The 18770-nt window shown below is 34.6% G+C and overlaps 1 protein-coding gene across 1 annotated transcript in view; it reads right to left on the bottom strand.

The window, feature by feature from the left end:
• Window positions 1-18770, bottom strand: part of LOC128998880 (uncharacterized) — a 106371-nt gene that overhangs the window by 79148 nt on the left and 8453 nt on the right. Inside the window, exon 4 of the mRNA XM_054425237.1 lies at window positions 2801-3020. Coding sequence (XP_054281212.1) covers window positions 2801-3020 — 220 coding nt within the window. The remainder of the gene's footprint in view (window positions 1-2800; window positions 3021-18770) is intronic.

Genomic DNA, 18770 nt, shown 5'->3' with positions numbered 1-18770 from the left:
ATTTATAACCTTGAAGGTTATAGCCTGGGGAGCATCTTTTGTCGCTCAAGCATTATCCACAGTGGTGTGGCAATTTATATCTCCAATGCTACGGACTTCGAAGTTTTGGATACATCCTCCTTCTGTATTGAACTTCACTTTGAAATATGTGCTGTGAAGCTAATCAACTTTTGGATTATAGTATTATCCCTATACAGATCTCCTGCTGGTGACATGACAATTTTCCTGCAACAATTAACTTGAAGCTACACTGAGTTATTTCACTAAGTTTGAAGCCAAAGTTGTTATGTGTGGTGACTTCAACGTAGATGTGCTTAAGAACGATAGTAATTGTTCACTTCTTCATAATGCGCTTCAGTTAGTCGGTTGTCGATGCACGGTCCCGATGGGAACCTACTCGAGGACCTGTTTGCCTAGATAATGTTGTAACGAATGTGAAACAGTGTATGATTTCGGCGAATGTTGTTAAACTTCCTTTGTCAGATCATCATGTCATTCTTACTGATATGCTCTTCCCAGTGAAGTTGACAAGAAAAAAGCAACTCGCCCTAATGTTATTGTGAGACCTATAACCTATAACAAAATGGAACTTTTCAAAGAACAGTTAGCCCTTATTAACTCGGAGAGCCTACTCTATAACAAAAATACTAATACAATTTGTACTAGAATTTTTAATGTATTAATTGGTATTATGAGCTGGTGTTTCCCCAGAAGGTCGACAAATCACTTATCTGCTCCTAAGGGTAAATCAGGCATCTGGTATACCCCCCAGCTTGAAGCACAGAAGAACTACGTTATGTCCCTTCCCTGTACATAATAGCAAATAATACCAAGAGTGCTACCGATCGAAGGGCTTACGTAGCAGCAAGAAACTTGTACAAGCAAGCCATTCAAAATGCCAAAAGGGCATCTAACGAGAACTTCATAGAGTCTGCTGCGAACAAGACCAAGGCTGCATGGCAAGTGGTGAGAGATGAACTTCATGCTGCTCCGAGGGAAAGAGAGGTCATCCCCCAGATACGTAATGCCATCCTTTACTCCAGTAACCACAATGGCTGAAGATCTTCTGAGGAATAAAGTGCTAAGTGTAAAGCAGAGCTTTGTGTGGCAAAATGTTGAGCCTAATGCAGTGTTGAAAGTGTTAACCAGCTTGAAGTCATCCAAAACCAAGGATATATATGATATGTCCAATGATCTCTTGAAATATGTTGCAGATGTTGTAATTTTGCCCTTAACTTTGCTTGTTAATTCTTGTTTGAGCGAAGGAATCTTTCCAGACGAATTGAAGTTATCCAAACTCATACCTATCTATAAATCTGGGGATGTAAAGGAGGCAGCCAGTTACAGGCCGATATCTGTGGTTCCCGTCATTGCCAAGGTTGTGGAAGTGGTAATGAAAACTCAGGTTAGTGATACTTTGAATCCAATGGTTTAATTTCTTCTGATCAGTTTGGCTTTAGGCCTAGTATGTCAACGGCCGACGCGGTCGGGGTCCTTGCTTCCTCAGTAATTGAGGGTTTTGAGCGAGGCTTAGCCACTCGAGCTTCGTTATGTGACCTGAGCAAGGCCTTCGACTGCATTGACCGGGACATACTATTGAAAAAACTTGAGTATTATGGGATAGTCGGTCCTCAAATCAAAATTTTTGAATCCTATCTAACAAATAGGCGACAAAAAGTTAGTGTTAAGGGTTCAATGTCAGTCGCTACCCAGGTTGAGTACGGTATACTGCAGGGCTCGGTCCTGGGCCCATTCCTATTTTTGGTTATGGTTAACGACTTGCCTGATAATGTCTCTGCTAGTACTGTCATGTTTGCTGATGATGCGACCTTTTTTAGAAGCGAGAAAAATTTTAATGGCCTTTGTTGCACCATGAATGAAGTAGTTCTTAAAGAGGCAGCTGAATGGTATGCAGCTAACAAATTTCTCCTTAACTTGAATAAGACACAGAATATAACTTTCTCTCTAGACGTAAGAGCACCGAAAGAGGCAGATGATGACAGTAGCGTTAAACTTTTAGGTGTCCATCTTGATCCTAAGTTAGTTTGGGATACTCGATACTCATGTTACTAAGGTTTGTTCAATGCTGTCCAAAGTTGTTCACATGTTGCGTCGCCTTAGATTTAGCCTACCTAGTCATTACTTAAGATCTTGTTATTTTGCTTTTTTTCATAGTGTTTTGCTCTATGCTATTTTGTACTGGGGCAATAGTTCAAAAATAAGTGAAGTTTTAGTGATCCAGAAAAAGACTGTGAGGATTTTATTTAATGTAGACCCTGATGAGCACTGTAGGCCCTTGTTCAAACAAGCCAAGATTTTAACTGTGATAAATGTATATATTTTTGTGTGTTTATGTTATGTTAAGAAGAATTTAGATAACCTCACTTTGTCAAACCAAATCCACAACCAATTCACAAGATCTAGTCATCATATTTATAGGCAACATTGTAGGTTAAGTAAAACCCTTAAGTCTTTCAATGTTCTTAGTATTAATTTGTTTAACAAACTGCCTCATAGCGCAAAAGAAGTTAGTAATAGTAAATTTGAGAGAGTTTTGTCAGATTGGTTAGTGGAAAACCCCATGTATAGTGTTAACGAGTTCTTGAAAATATGACTTTCAACGATTCAATGTTACCATTCTGTGTTAAGGTCTAGGCCTATACATCTGTTTATTTTTAAGTAGGCTAAGATATTTTAAAAATGTGACTTTGCCCATTGCATGTACATTTTTAACGGCAATAAACGATTCTTATTCTTATTCTTATTCTTATTAGTTACTAGGTATTGACACTAATGTTACCAGATAGAGACTGCCGTTGAAGTCAGCCACCATGAGTGTACCCTCAGGTGACCAGCAGAACGCAGACAGACAAGTGTCAGAGTCCAGCCCTCCACGACTCAGATCTGACTTGCTCAACAAACACAGCTTTGCACAGATGTTGATCTGCCAAAGTTGAAACACACTACAGTCTTCCATCTTAGCCAACAGGCACACACCGATGGGCATTGATACACTACATCTAAAACACAAATATCATAACATAATGTACACAATGTAACATTTATTCATTAATTAATTTCAATTAATCCAAAGATTGACAAGTATCACATGTGTTGTGATAAACCAAGTTAATTTTTTTGAAGATTTAAGATTCATCAGTTCATTATTTTGAAAAAAGAGGCAAGATTGTGAGCTTAATAGGGACCTAAAGAAAAGTCATGTATTTAACCTAATTTACAATTTAAAAATACACTAGCTATTGGCCCGTCCTACGTACGGGAATGAATTAGTCAATTAAAACTGAATATGATTCAGCACAGATAGTTTACACGCATAAAGAAACATTATGGGCATTATGGCAGTTTTAATAGGGAAAATCATCTTGTAAAATATATCACGTGACCCCTAATTCTTTCATCCGATTATACGATATGCATTTTAAACCCGATAATTTTACCATAAAACCGTGATTGCGTTGATTAAAGCCTTGAAGTAAGATTATTGGTCAATTCACACACACTGGTTACTGGTTTAAAGTAAATTAGCTACACCACCTTCCATTACATAATATAACTTACTTAGTACCATAGCAGGGTGTCTACTACATTCTGGATAAAAAATTCATGGACAATTCCCGTACATTTAAGGACACTTTGCCGTAACCTTTGTCGGTGTCATTAGGCCTACCGAATAATTTTCCTGATTTGTCAAACTGTATTAATCTTGTTATTCACTGTAGTTGTACCAGAGAGAAAAGTAAATAATAATGGATAAGAGTTAAAAATTACAAAATAGAAATTTATTGAAAGTAAACAAACATAGGCCTACCTATACTTTAGGTAAAGCTTTTATAGTGTAACAGCGAAACGCAATCATTTCAATTCAATTCATTTCAAAATCATCAATCATTGTCTCCTGCGATAGCGACAAATATCTCCATCCGTCACGTAAACTTCATAACATAGCTTATCCGATCCAGGCGGATTAATTTGGCATGATTCGCCCTGGCAAAACGTTAGGTTCTCGACTACTTTTAAAAAAAAATCTTTAATGCATATTGTTACTCAATTCTTAGTACAAAATCAAGGTATGGTAAGCGGCTATAAATAAGCAATAAGCACAGAGTAAGTTTATTGTATTTTCATTTGTAAAGTTAATGACACATAGCAATCATTAGTTGTTTATCTTATAGGCTCAATTACATTTTCTTAATATATTTTACAGCTCTTTCAAGAATCAAAATACCCAGGCCTAGACCTAATTATTTAGGAGAGCCTATATAAACTGAGTAACAAACAATGAGGTTATAATAGCAGCAAAGTTACTATCATCATTCTAGTTCATAAGATTTTTGCTTTAGGCATACAACTCAATAAATAAATATATGGGAAACAAAAAACATTGAAACCTGAATAGCCAACAATATAAGACAAAGATACAGAAAATGCAATGACATAATTTGAAACCAAGCAGATAAAACATTAATGCAAACAACAATGCTTGTGGTTTTGTCAATTGAAAGATAAAATGTCCATAATACCCCCGCCGCAGCAAACCTGCAGACTAAGCGAATTTCCATTTGATTTACACTGAAATGTCTACTTAAAAATATAACATTTATTCCCGATTTAAATAGAATTAGTTTAACAAGTACTTAGGTTTGCTGCATCAGGGAGGTAAAACTGTTTTTTTTTTTATGTTAATAGTTAGTAAGAAATAAAAACATTTTTCAAATTTGATCAAAATATGTTCATAAACAAGCAAACTACAACAGTTTACTTATTCTCCATAAGAATAACATGGGAATTTTAAATTTACAATTTTTTGGAATTTTCTCCGAAACCATTAGGCGCATAATAATGCTTCAATATACTAAATTATTTGTTTTTTTAAGCTCTACAAAATGGTTTGGAAAGAAATTGCTAAATTTTATGTTTTTTGGGTCAAAAATGCGAAAAACCTATTTTTACCCCATAAAACCCCCCGTAAACCCCCGTTCCCATGGTCCGATCATGCTGGATCGCGAACTCGTTCGAATAAACGTAGGTTTACACGTTTGTACCGAATTTCATCAAAATCGGATCATTTTTGCTCGAGTTATAGTGCTAACGGACACATATATATATATATATATATATAAATATATAAATATATAAATATATAAATATATATATATATATGAATTTGAACGGATGGTGTTTTTGGTCTCTAGGGACCTCGAAACAAAAAAAAAAATCGGTCCCGCGTCCAGGTCTTACCATGAGTACTACGGTAATAGCTTATTCCCTATATGGGAAATTCGCTAAAAAAGGGGTTAACTTACAAAATAAGACTGTAGATTATTTACATGTTTAATATGAAACCATAAACAGTTTTATGGCACTAGGCACTGGCCGGCAAATTGAATCTTCAAGCCGAAAGTACAAGTAAGAAGTGAAATTTAACAGCCATTATAAAGCTATTATTTTCACGATAAAATAGGTTTGGGATCTAATAACCCTAGTAATAAAAAAAGAAGTTGTAAAGGAATAAAAGTGATACAACTTTTATGAGCTAGCTGCTGAGTCAACAGTTCTTGGAAGTACTTGACTTGACACTTTGTTTTAGTTAGAAAATATAAATAAAATTAGAAGCTTTAACATTTAAAGTTCAGAAGTTTATTTACAATTCAAATCAAGACTGAAACATAAACATGACTCATATTGTTTACCTCCAACTAACATATGATACATTTAACATATGATAATATGTGAATATAACATTATAATACATCTTTCCCCTTTAAAAAACAGCAAACAAATTTTAAAGAATTATTTTAAATCAATATGCTTTAACACAAATTTTATTTTAGAATTAATTGTGTTAGGTTAGGCTAATTGATAGTTAAAATCAGACAGACATAAGGCGAGAGTTAAAGACCTATCTCCAAGCGTAACATATTTTGGAATTTTCCTTAAAACAAACTTTTTATATCTATCAGATGAGGTGAAGGCAAATGCACTGGTGAAATGCCAAAGCATTTTGAGGGAGAATGGATTGAAACTAAGCGTATGTAGCAGCACTGTACTATGTGAAATAAAATTGTTATATTAGGGGGTAGGCAGCCCTGGCCGCCTTTCCATACAGGTGGCCGCTTTTTAGTGTTGTGGCCGCCACCCCCTGCACAATTCAAGCGTAATGGCTGCCTAACCATGATGTTCTGGAACTATATATACATATATATATATATATATATACTAGCTGTACCCGCGGGCTTTGCCCCGTTTAACTTCATAAGTGAGCTCGTTCGCATGGCTCAATCACGTTTAGGTTAGAGCTCGTTCGCTGCACTCACTTGCCTTCAGGTTAGCTTGTTCGCTACGCTAACTCGCCTCCAGGTTGGAGTTCGTTCGCTACGCTCACTCATCTTTTGGTTGCAAATTAGCTGGTGTCATAAATGTAAAAGAAATAATAGTGCTGCACCCTGTTGGTAATCCTTGTAACTTAAATGCTATTGAACATCATAGAACAGAACCAACTTGTTTAATTGAAACAGCTGTTAAGATTCATTAATTTCATTTAAATATGAGTACTCATAAGGTGAACATGGGAAACTCCAGAGCCACTGGGGCGGAGCCCGAGAGTCCGATCAGAATAAAAACAGCTTAGTTTTCCTATTTAATGCCTAAAGAATCAGTGTACCAAATTTCAGCCTCCTAGGTAAATGGGAAGTAAGAGAATTAGTGATGAGTGAGTCAGTCAGTCAGTGAGTCAGTGAAGGCTTTGCCTTTTATATATATAGATACAAGGGGGGCGCTGCTTTTGGGTTTGCCCAGGGCGCCACTGACCCTTAACGCGGCCCTGAATAACAAACAATAAAAATGGCTACCACTGAACTGACTGAACTCTTCGTTACTCCCCTCCCCTGATCCCCTGCACCGGTAGATATGCTGGTCTCTGTTGCAACTGTACACTGTTTCAAGCGAAGATAGCCGGGCGGCGGGCAGGAGCTCCTGTAGGTCTGAAGCACAAGCGTCTTTAGCCTGATTGATCACTTATTGCAAACGAAAAAATTGGCCATCACTGATAAACCAGTTTTTCTTGGTGACTATGCGATCTGTCGTCTGTTTTGTTTAGCTCTCCCGCTCTTATCTCTGGTCCTGCTTCGTTTCAGTTTATTTAGCTGTTTGGTTAGACCTAGCTTAGCTTTCTTTACTATTTTGTTCTTGGAATGTTTTTAAAAAGAAGTTCTGAATTTCTTGTAGTAAATTATATTAATTGTATTAATGATGTATCTGGTAGGAAATGAAAAAAGGATCTAAAGGACTTTGGTTTCTGCTGTGAACAGTGTGGTTTACCACTGCTGTGAACAGTTACAAGCACAACTTAACTGTCTATCTCAAAAAGAAGTCATGAAACATGACCATGATAGTCATTTGGGTAATAATTCGATGGAAAACTATTTTGTTGACTTTTTACTGTTATATTTTAATTTTGAATAGTCTTTTGCAAATAACTTACTATCTTGGAAGGTAGGGTTGAACCTATCATCAATTTGCTGTATAAATTATTAAACGTTTTCTGTGAATGTTCAGTTTGGTTTGATGTTCAGCCATAAATTAGACGCTTGTGTCTGACGCAACCTGAACTCACACAAAGTATCACTGTCTGCCACGGTGATGAATTCGCGCATGATATATAATAAATAATTTTTATTATGGTACCTATTTTTTCTTCATATACATTATTTCGGATTATACATATGCATTATTACCTTATATACGCCCCTGGTTGGTTCAGTTCATGTGGTTACGTTTGGATGCGGTGATGTAGGAAAAATATCACTTTTATTTCAACTAAATATCTTATAGTTTTAATAAATGAATATGAGAAATTAGGATTTACATAGATTCAATGAGGGTGGGTAATTATCACGGATATTAGAACTGATAACGGTATGGATAATAAACATCAAAAAATTACCTCATTAGCTTTAAAGAGTGTTTATTTTTTTTATTCCTTCTACAACAGGTGACAAGTTCTTTTTACAAATGAATGTTATTTTAACTAAACAGCAGCTGTTTTAAAACCAACTTTCTGTCCTCTGTATATTAATACGCAAGCAGTTTTCTTTTCACAGTCATAACTCGATAACTGCTTGACGGATTTTAACGTTTGAGGTGTCAAATTAAGGGTATTTTCACGTAGATGTGCAAATACGTCTCAGAATATTAAGAAAGGGTATCACTTAAATACAGTTAAGGGCTAAAGTTTGGGAACAGTGGTGCTATCTGTTGACATTAGATCAAACCATCAAACTCAATTCCCTTTGTTTACAACTAAACATATGGACGTAGTTTGAAATAGTTTTTTAGTTTAACCTCAGATCTCAGGACTTATTACTTCCAGACCAAAGCCGGAATTTTATATTTTTATTTAAACATCTGTTAACTGAGTCTGGTTCATAAATAAAGAGTTTGCTAGCAAGACCTGACAACAAATTGTTTGTAATAATAGTTGAATTTATTTACCTTACATCGTATTTTACTGAATTTTCGTATTGTTGGTTACAGTTTGGTGTGATTAAGTGAATGTTTGAAAATTATTATTCACAGTGCAGTTACCCGTTACATTACCATATTATCATGTAATTTACAGTGTGTATCAAAATTCCTTTGTAGTGTTTTCTGTTGATTGGTTAACTTTCGTATTTTATCTAAATTTGTGTGAGTGGCTGGAGGGAACGCAACCTCCCAATTTGACGGATACAGAGTGGCAGGACTGCCGTGGTGATACATCCAATCGGTTAATTATTTACCTCATTTGCGGAATTCACCATACTTTCAGGAACTTATTGGAAACTCCCTCCAATCTGAAAACAGGGCTGTGAGGCTTGGATCCAGAAATTATCTCAATAAAATTCGCCAATTCAATTCCACCTTTGCCATGGTCAGCTCTGAAGCTCATTTTGACGAGAGGGTCACACAGGGGATCTACAATTTAAAGATCCATGATTGGTACCTACCTCCAAATTGGTAATCTAATTCCTTAAGAAGGTCATCCTGAACACGCACAGATGTATAGTTGAAAAGAGTAAGACGTTCGCACTGGAACCCAACAGCGCATGAAACACAATTCAAACAAAAAATGCCATGAAGAAATATGCGGGAATAGGGTCACATTTCCAACCTTTTTGCCTAATCTTTTAAAATTGTGGCAGAAATGTGTAGGGAGGAGAGATCCGAGGAGTCAAGTGAGATTCATGTACATAGTAAAAGACAAAAGAAGTGACTTTCCTCTCTACAATGATGCTACTTAAATAAATGTCCCAGCTATTTTTAAAGCTGAAAACAGAGCACCACCTTGCAAAATAAATCTTTTTTTTTTCTTTAAAAACTAATAGTGTTAAACGCGAATCCGTTCTAGATACGTCGTTAAATCCAATCCACTCTTATGACCCAACCGGAGACTTAGGTTGGGGCACCTAATTTAAAAACGCCTAAAATAGAACATTTCGTAGAAATAATTTAACAATGCTATGGTACGTGACGTAGGTACTGGTTGGCGTCAAGAGAGGGATTTAGGTGACACATTAGGTCTGAAAAGCTCACTTTTCAGTGTGTGGTTGATATCTACGTTCTCATAGAGGGCACAGTACATAAGAGGTAACCAAAGCAGTATGAGAACGGATCTATATTTAAATATTATACCGTAGATTACTTTTAAAATTTTTTTACAACATAACATTTTTCACATGTTATGAGATATTGTTTTTGTTTCTATAGTCATAGAAATTACTTTAGAGTGACTCTATGATTGAGGTTTTGCTGTTTATGTTTTTTGTTCTTCATTATTTTATTACAAGTAGCAGTTATGCTCGATTTCGAGCAACAGGTTATCTAGTTATTTTTACTTTTTAGGCTAGTCAATCTGGAGTCAAATTAAGCATAACATCAAACTTAAAGCAATATAGAAATAAAATATATGGGATTTCGTCAACAAAGGTGTCCACAACATCATACTAAAAATCTAGAAAAATCTAAGTGGTGGAAAGCCGCCATATTGGAAAAAAGCTTCCGCCATATTGGATTTATCTAAGCTTTTAGTAAAATAGCAATAGTTTGACAACTAAGCGTCTTAAAAATATGCGGTTTGTTTTAATAGCTTCCTCATTAAGTCTACTTCAAGATAACAACAACTTTTATATCATTTAAATATTGTTTTGTTTATATTAGACAGCTTTAAATTTAAAAAATACCAAATTTTAAAGATGTTTTTAATAAAACCTTTAAATTTTTGCAAATACAAACTCAGGTGATATGAACATACATATTTTGTGGCTATTAAAATAATCTGCATTAAATTTTGAACAATAATAATTATCACATCAGTTTGTATCTTGCTTTGAAGATGGGATATATTTGTTATTAGTCTTCAACTTGGAACGCTAGCCGTGACACGCGCTGCAATAATATTCAAACAAAAATCCGACAAAATCCGAGCATGGGAACACTGAAAAAATAGACATTTTCAAACATTCCAATTAAAATTCAATTTTTCATTATAGACAATTACAGTAGTAGTCAGAGAAATATTTTAAATTAAACATTCTATAGTTTTATTTTTAGTGTTGGGTTGGCAGAGTGACATACTAAAAGTTGTTAAAAAATAGTCCACCGGAAAACCCCTAAAACGACTAGGTATTAAAAATGGCAGCTTTTCCCAAAATTGACAAATTTGAAAAAAACCACATATAAATATACTTTAAATAAAATATTTTAAATGTGTTGATAGTTTTGTGACACATCATTTTAAACTAGATTTTTATTATATTTTACCTAGATATCCTTTATCGTTTTAAAAATATGTTCAAACGAAAAATCTACCTCACATTTCTTATGAACATTTCCTACCTTGAACATAAAAAAAAATATATTTCTTACATCTCCAGTTATTATTAACGCTTGCAGTCCGTTCTAGTCTTAAACTATTCAGTGATGTGAGGGCTGTCATTTGACTATTTTGGCTATTGATCATTAATATCAGAAAATTTTGAGACAAGCTACAAACCCCAACACAATCTTAAATTGACTTTTTAGGAAATCAGTTTTTCTTTAAAGATTTATATTTTGGGTTGTCAATACGTCACCAAGTTATTTATGGTCTAAATTTATTTATTACATTTATGGCTTTATTTTTATTGATCACTAAATAAAATCTGACTAATTTAAATTGACTCATGAACCTTTATTTAATTTTTTTTTGTTTTTTACTGTCTTTAGTTAAATACATACAGAGTGAGTTTTAAATGAGTTCCCCTCCTACTTTATTCTACATTTCTTAAGATATCATCTCGGGACCACGTCAGATCATTGTAGAGTAGTAAGTACTTCATTTTGACTGGGTATACATTTTTGGCTGCCATCTTGGATCCGCCATTTTGGATACAAAGTTTTTTTTCAAATGTAAAGGTAGGCTTGTGACCCATTATTTCAAACTAGAATTGTACGCTGATTACAATGCCGCAATCAGTTTTTAAAAATCTAGATTCGTTCTAAAGTTATGAGGACTCTTTATACCTTTATTTTTAGCCCATTCTACATGGTGCATTTACAAACTAAGGCCATAATCTCAAAATAGTATTAGATAAAGATGTTATCTAACATGTTATCTATACCACCATTCATTGTCAACCTATTTCCACTTGGTTATGACGGATGTAATTTTTTCGGCCGCCAATTTGGATCTGAAATTTTGAAATATGACATATTATAGACATACCACGAACAAAACAACCTGCGCAGAAACGAAAAGATCACGTTGTTCGCGCCGGTAGGTGTGGGTGTACCATTCAAACCTGCGCGGCTCGAAACGGCCCAGGATTCTTTTGTTTCTGGTATTACTATAATTTAAATATGAAGGTGATGTTGTGACCTATCATTTTGAGCTACTTTTTTATGCTGAACTCAATGCCGTAATCCGTATTTATTTGCATTTTTGGTTTTTGAAATATAGAAATTTTAAATAAGAGAATTTTAATATTTCATCAAGAAAACTTGATAGCCAAAACCGGATTGCGGCATTGAGTTCTGTATAAAAAATTAGTTCAAAATGATGGGTCACAACAACACCTTCATATTTAAATTAATTGATCACATTTCAAAATGGCGGATCCAAAATGGCAGCCAAAAATGTATACCTAGTCAAAATGAAGTACTTACTACTCTACAATGATCTGACGTGGTCCCGAGATGATATCTTAAGAAATGTAGAATAAAGTAGGGGGGAACTCATTTAAAACTCACCCTGTATATCCTCAATCTTGAATAACTCCAAAAACTCTTTATAGTCTTAAATAATTCATCAAAGTCTTGACTCTTATTTTAGCTATGGATTATGTATTTATCTATTTAGAATTGAGGACAAACGTCTTTAACTGAAGACAATACACAAAATAAAAATTATTTTATCTATAGGTACCTATAAAACAGAAGTATGTGTGTATGTACCCTATAGACTCCGAAACCCCTAGACAGATTGTAATAAAACTTTCAGGCATTATTAAGCATTATTCAAAGATGGTGTGTGTGAAGTTTAATGCAGATCCATCATAACAAAGCCCCAGAGGGTTTTAAGGGGTCCATTGTCAAACTTTTGGAACTACTAAATAAATATAACTAGTGATCGCCCTGTGGTCGAAACTCGACCAAAAATAATTAATGTACAGACTTCTCTATTTTCTCCCCACACTGTAAATAAAACATGTGATTGGAATTTCTTCCATTTGTTTTGATTTTCTGTTTACATTTTGTTGTTATTTCGTCACCATCATGGCAACCCATATGGTCCATGTTAATTTTTTGAAGTTTTCAAATTAATTTTTTGTGCTTATTTGTTAGCCTATTTTAACTTTTAAAGGCATTCTGCACATCTACAGGAAAATATCTTTCCAACAGTATGCGTAGATTTTCCCTGCGATGCACACGAGCTGAGAAAAAAGGTTTTAAAGAAACATGCTTGCCTATTAATATATAGATAGATTTAAAAGCAGTTTGTTTACTTTCACCAACTGTTTTGTAGGCTTGAATAATCACAACATTCTGTATTACTCATGATTTAAAATAGTGCCACAGTTTTCACAGAATGCAGCACAGAAAACTATTTTACTTTTAGATAAGTCCATATATATTAAACCCAAACGCAGCATACCTTTGCACTAAACAACGTGTGAATTCTTCAATGTTAAATATGTAAACATAAAAACCTTTATCAAAGAATTATAAACATTAAAAGGGATCGCAATGCCTAAATAACTTTATCTTTTGTTCTATACCCACACAATCTAACATAAATTATTATAAATGAAAAATAATCATGTGAGCTATGTCAGGTATTCAAATTCCTCCCTATTTGTCATCCACCACGTTACTGTCATTAAAAGAAGAGCTCAAATAATACTAATGCGAAACTTATGCGATCTAATGCGATAATCCACAGATGCTGTGTAACGGAACCAGACTGACAATTAAAAGAATTACACCAAATCTGATTCAAGCAACAATCATCAGTAGTAAGTTTAAACGAGAAATAGTCTTAATCCTAGAATACCGATATTTTCATTCGAATTATCCTTTGAATTCAAGCGACTAAAATTTCCTTTGCGTGTTGCTTTCGCAGTCACCATTATAAGGCACAAGGGCAATCGCTGACCGTCGCCTGTTTAAGTTTAGAAAATGTATGCTTTACACACGGTCAGCTGTATGTTGCGTGCTCACGAGGTAGAAGGTACACCTAAAAAACGTTTATATTCATAAACCAAATGAAAACAAAAACAAAAACATAGTTAATCCACTGGCAATTAAAAATTAAATTTTTGTTTTTGGTATACGTTTTTACTATATTCATCGTAAAGAAGAAAAAAATACAATTTCAAATAATAGTTATTATCGCAGCAAAGCGCGCTGGATAACTGCTAGTTTTAAATAAAAGTCCATGTCTCATTTTTAATTTGTCCGATTTTATTTAATAATTAATAAAATTAAAGCCAATAATTTACTGGGTAATTTTAGACCATAAAGAACTTGGTGACGTTTTATATGAAGATAATATGTGAAGAATATATATCTCTTGTTGTTAATACAACGCGAGATATAAATATTTTAATAACAACTTATTTCTAAAAAGGTAAATTTCATTGTGTTGGGGTTTGTAGCTCATCTCAAAGTTTTCTGATTTTAATGATCAATAGCCAAAATAATCAAACGACAGGCCCTTACATCACTGAATAGTTTAAGGCTAGAACGGCAAGAGTTAATAATAACTGGAGATGTAAGAAATATCTTTTTTTTTTATGTTCAATGTACGAAATGTTTATAAGAAATGTATGGGGTAGAGTTTTCGTTTGCAAAATATCTTAAAAACGAAAAAAGGATATTTAAAAAGGTATTCCAGAATTGAAATCTGCGTAAAAAATCTAGTTTACAATTATGTGTCACAAAACTATCATTACATTTAAAATATTTTATTTATATCCAATATGGCAATCCAAAATGGCGGCCAAAAAAGGGTTATCTATCGAAATTAGGTACTAAACAACAAATAAATATCAGCAGTGGTACCAAGTCAATTTCCCGAAATATGTTCATAAAAATCCATGTTTTTTTTTCAAATTTGTTAATTTTGGGAAAAGCCGCCATTTTTAATAGTCGTTTTAGGGGTTTTCCCGTGGACTATTTTTTAACAACTTTTAGTATGTCACTCTGCCAACCCAACAATTGAAAATATATCTCTGACAGTAATTGTAATTGTCTATAATGAAAAATTGAATTTTGGTATGTTTGAAAACGTCTACTTTTTCAATGTTCCCATGCTCGGATTTTGTCGGATTTTTGTTTGAATATTATTGCAGCGCATGTCACGGCTAGCGTTCCAAGTTGAAGACTAGTAACAAATATATCCCATCTTCAAAGCAAGATACAAACTGATGTGATAATTATTATTGTTCAAAATTTAATGCAGATTATTTTAATAGCCACAAAATATGTATGTTCATATCACCTGAGTTTGTATTTGCAAAAATTTAAAGGTTTTATTAAAAACATCTTTAAAATTTGGTATTTTTTTAATTTAAAGCTGTCTAATATAAACAAAACAATATTTAAATGATATAAAAGTTGTTGTTATCTTGAAGTAGACTTAATGAGGAAGCTATTAAAACAAACCGCATATTTTTAAGACGCTTAGTTGTCAAACTATTGCTATTTTACTAAAAGCTTAGATAAATCCAATATGGCGGAAGCTTTTTTCCAATATGGCGGCTTTCCACCACTTAGATTTTTCTAGATTTTTAGTATGATGTTGTGGACACCTTTGTTGACGAAATCCCATATATTTTATTTCTATTGCTTTAAGTTTGATGTTATGCTTAATTTGACTCCAGATTGACTAGCCTAAAAAGTAAAAATAACTAGATAACCTGTTGCTCGAAATCGAGCATAACTGCTACTTGTAATAAAATAATAAAGAACAAAAAACATAAACAGCAAAACCTCAATCATAGAGTCACTCTAAAGTAATTTCTATGACTGATTATAGAAACAAAAACAATATCTCATAACATGTGAAAAATGTTATGTTGTAAAAAAATTTTAAAAGTAATCTACGGTATAATATTTAAATATAGATCCGTTCTCATACTGCTTTGGTTACCTCTTATGTACTGTGCCCTCTATGAGAACGTAGATATCAACCACACACTGAAAAGTGAGCTTTTCAGACCTAATGTGTCACCTAAATCCCTCTCTTGACGCCAACCAGTACCTACGTCACGTACTATAGCATTGTTAAATTATTTCTACGAAATGTTCTATTTTAGGCGTGTTTAAATTAGGTGCCCCAACCTAAGTCTCCGGTTGGGTCATAAGAGTGGATTGGATTTAACGACGTATCTAGAACGGATTCGCGTTTAACACTATTAGTTTTTAAAGAAAAAAAAAGATTTATTTTGCAAGGTGGTGCTCTGTTTTCAGCTTTAAAAATAGCTGGGACATTTATTTAAGTAGCATCATTGTAGAGAGTCACTTCTTTTGTCTTTTACTATGCACATGAATCTCACTTGACTCCTCGGATCTCTCCTCCCTACACATTTCTGCCACAATTTTAAAAGATTAGGCAAAAAGGTTGGAAATGTGACCCTATTCCCGCATATTTCTTCATGGCATTTTTTGTTTGAATTGTGTTTCATGCGCTGTTGGGTTCCAGTGCGAACGTCTTACTCTTTTCAACTATACATCTGTGCGTGTTCAGGATGACCTTCTTAAGGAATATTAGATTACCAATTTGGAGGTAGGTACCAATCATGGATCTGTAAATTGTAGATCCCCTGTGTGACCCTCTCGTCAAAATGAGCTTCAGAGCTGACCATGGCAAAGGCGGAATTGAATTGGCGAATTTTATTGAGATAATTTCTGGATCCAAGCCTCACAGCCCTGTTTTCAGATTTGAGGGAGTTTCCAATAAGTTCCTGAAAGTATGGTGAATTCCGCAAATGAGGTAAATAATTAACCGATTGGATGTATCACCACGGCAGTCCTGCCACTCTGTATCCGTCAAATTGGGAGGTTGCGTTCCCTCCAGCCACTCACACAAATTTAGATAAAATACGAAAGTTAACCAATCAACAGAAAACACTACAAAGGAATTTTGATACACACTGTAAATTACATGATAATATGGTAATGTAACGGGTAACTGCACTGTGAATAATAATTTTCAAACATTCACTTAATCACACCAAACTGTAACCAACAATACGAAAATTCAGTAAAATACGATGTAAGGTAAATAAATTCAACTATTATTACAAACAATTTGTTGTCAGGTCTTGCTAGCAAACTCTTTATTTATGAACCAGACTCAGTTAACAGATGTTTAAATAAAAATATAAAATTCCGGCTTTGGTCTGGAAGTAATAAGTCCTGAGATCTGAGGTTAAACTAAAAAACTATTTCAAACTACGTCCATATGTTTAGTTGTAAACTATGTGCATCAGACACAAGCGTCTAATTTATGGCTGAACATCAAACCAAACTGAACATTCACAGAAAACGTTTATTAATTTATACAGTAAATTGATGATAGGTTCAACCCTACCTTCCAAGATAGTAAGTTATTTGCAAAAGACTATACAAAATTAAAATATAACAGTAAAAAGTCAACAAAATAGTTTTCCGTCGAATTATTACCCAAATGACTATCATGGTCATGTTTCATGACTTCTTTTTGAGATAGACGTGCTTGCAACTGTTCACAGCAGTGGTAAACCACACTGTTCACAGCAGAAACCAAAGTCCTTTCGATCCTTTTTTCATTTCCTACCAGATACATCATTAATACAATTAATATAATTTACTACAAGAAATTCAGAACTTCTTTTTAAAAACATTCCAAGAACAAAATAGTAAAGAAAGCTAAGCTAGGTCTAACCAAACAGCTAAATAAACTGAAACGAAGCAGGACCAGAGATAAGAGCGGGAGAGCTAAACAAAACAGACGACAGATCGCATAGTCACCAAGAAAAACTGGTTTATCAGTGATGGCCAATTTTTTCGTTTGCAATAAGTGATCAATCAGGCTAAAGACGCTTGTGCTTCAGACCTACAGGAGCTCCTGCCCGCCGCCCGGCTATCTTCGCTTGAAACAGTGTACAGTTGCAACAGAGACCAGCATATCTACCGGTGCAGGGGATCAGGGGAGGGGAGTAACGAAGAGTTCAGTCAGTTCAGTGGTAGCTATTTTTATTGTTTGTTATTCAGGGCCGCGTTAAGGGTCAGTGGCGCCCTGGGCAAACCCAAAAGCAGCGCCCCCCTTGTATATATATATATATATATGTATATATATATGTATATATATATATGTATATATATATATGTATATATATATATGTATATATATATAACTAAAAAGGTTTTGACCACAGCAGTGTAGGGAGGGGAAGAGGGAAGGGGGTTGACTCATCAGTTCGCCGAAATCCACAGCAGGGGGGTTGGGGTGCGTGCAATGAACTTGACAGTAGTTGCTATGCGAATGCCACTTGCCCTGCGCCAATAGCTTAATGCACTACGCAGTGATTTGATTAATCACTTGTTGTAATTACTGAACATTAATTACTGTTCAGTACAGTACAGTGTGCAGTTCATTTTCATTACACACGCATTAAACGAGGTTCTACTAAGGGAGTATGTTTTACCAATCGTTCTACTATAGGCCAATGCACATATATATATTTATACATTAGCGTGTTTTTTTACCAGTTTGGTTTCAGGAGGGAGTTTTCAATTCAGTATCAGTGGAAATACTGGTTAATACACTTCACTTTCTTTAAAACTGCTTCTTGTGTTTGTTTTCTTTGAGCCAACCGCTTGCGGTTCTCGGCTCCACTAAGTTTTTATGCATTTTTCACTGTTTATAGGCCTACTTGTATCAACACTTCTACTTAGGCCTATATATTAATGGTTCACTACCTGCAGTGTGAGTGTCAACACTGACTAGTGACTGTTACAGTTTAGGTTGTGTTGTAACTGATTTGACGACTGTGCAGCAGGCACAACACGAACACAATCTACTGACTACTGAGGAGTACTGGACACTGGACTGACTGGACTCGGGACTCGGACTGGCACCACGCGGTAGTTAGTTGTGACTTGTGGGGGTGGGTGAGGCGATGGGGGTGGGAGGGAGAGGAGGGGCACGTCAACAGCTGCAGTCTACAGGCCTACCATGGGTGGAAGGA

This window comes from Macrosteles quadrilineatus, unplaced genomic scaffold, assembly GCF_028750875.1.
Source record: "Macrosteles quadrilineatus isolate MER2022 unplaced genomic scaffold, UCM_ALF_1.0 Scaffold_1__1_contigs__length_201487025, whole genome shotgun sequence".
Lineage (NCBI taxonomy): Eukaryota > Metazoa > Arthropoda > Insecta > Hemiptera > Cicadellidae > Macrosteles > Macrosteles quadrilineatus.
The sequence above is the reverse complement of the archived record's forward strand: the minus strand, read 5'-3'. Positions and strand labels throughout refer to the sequence as shown.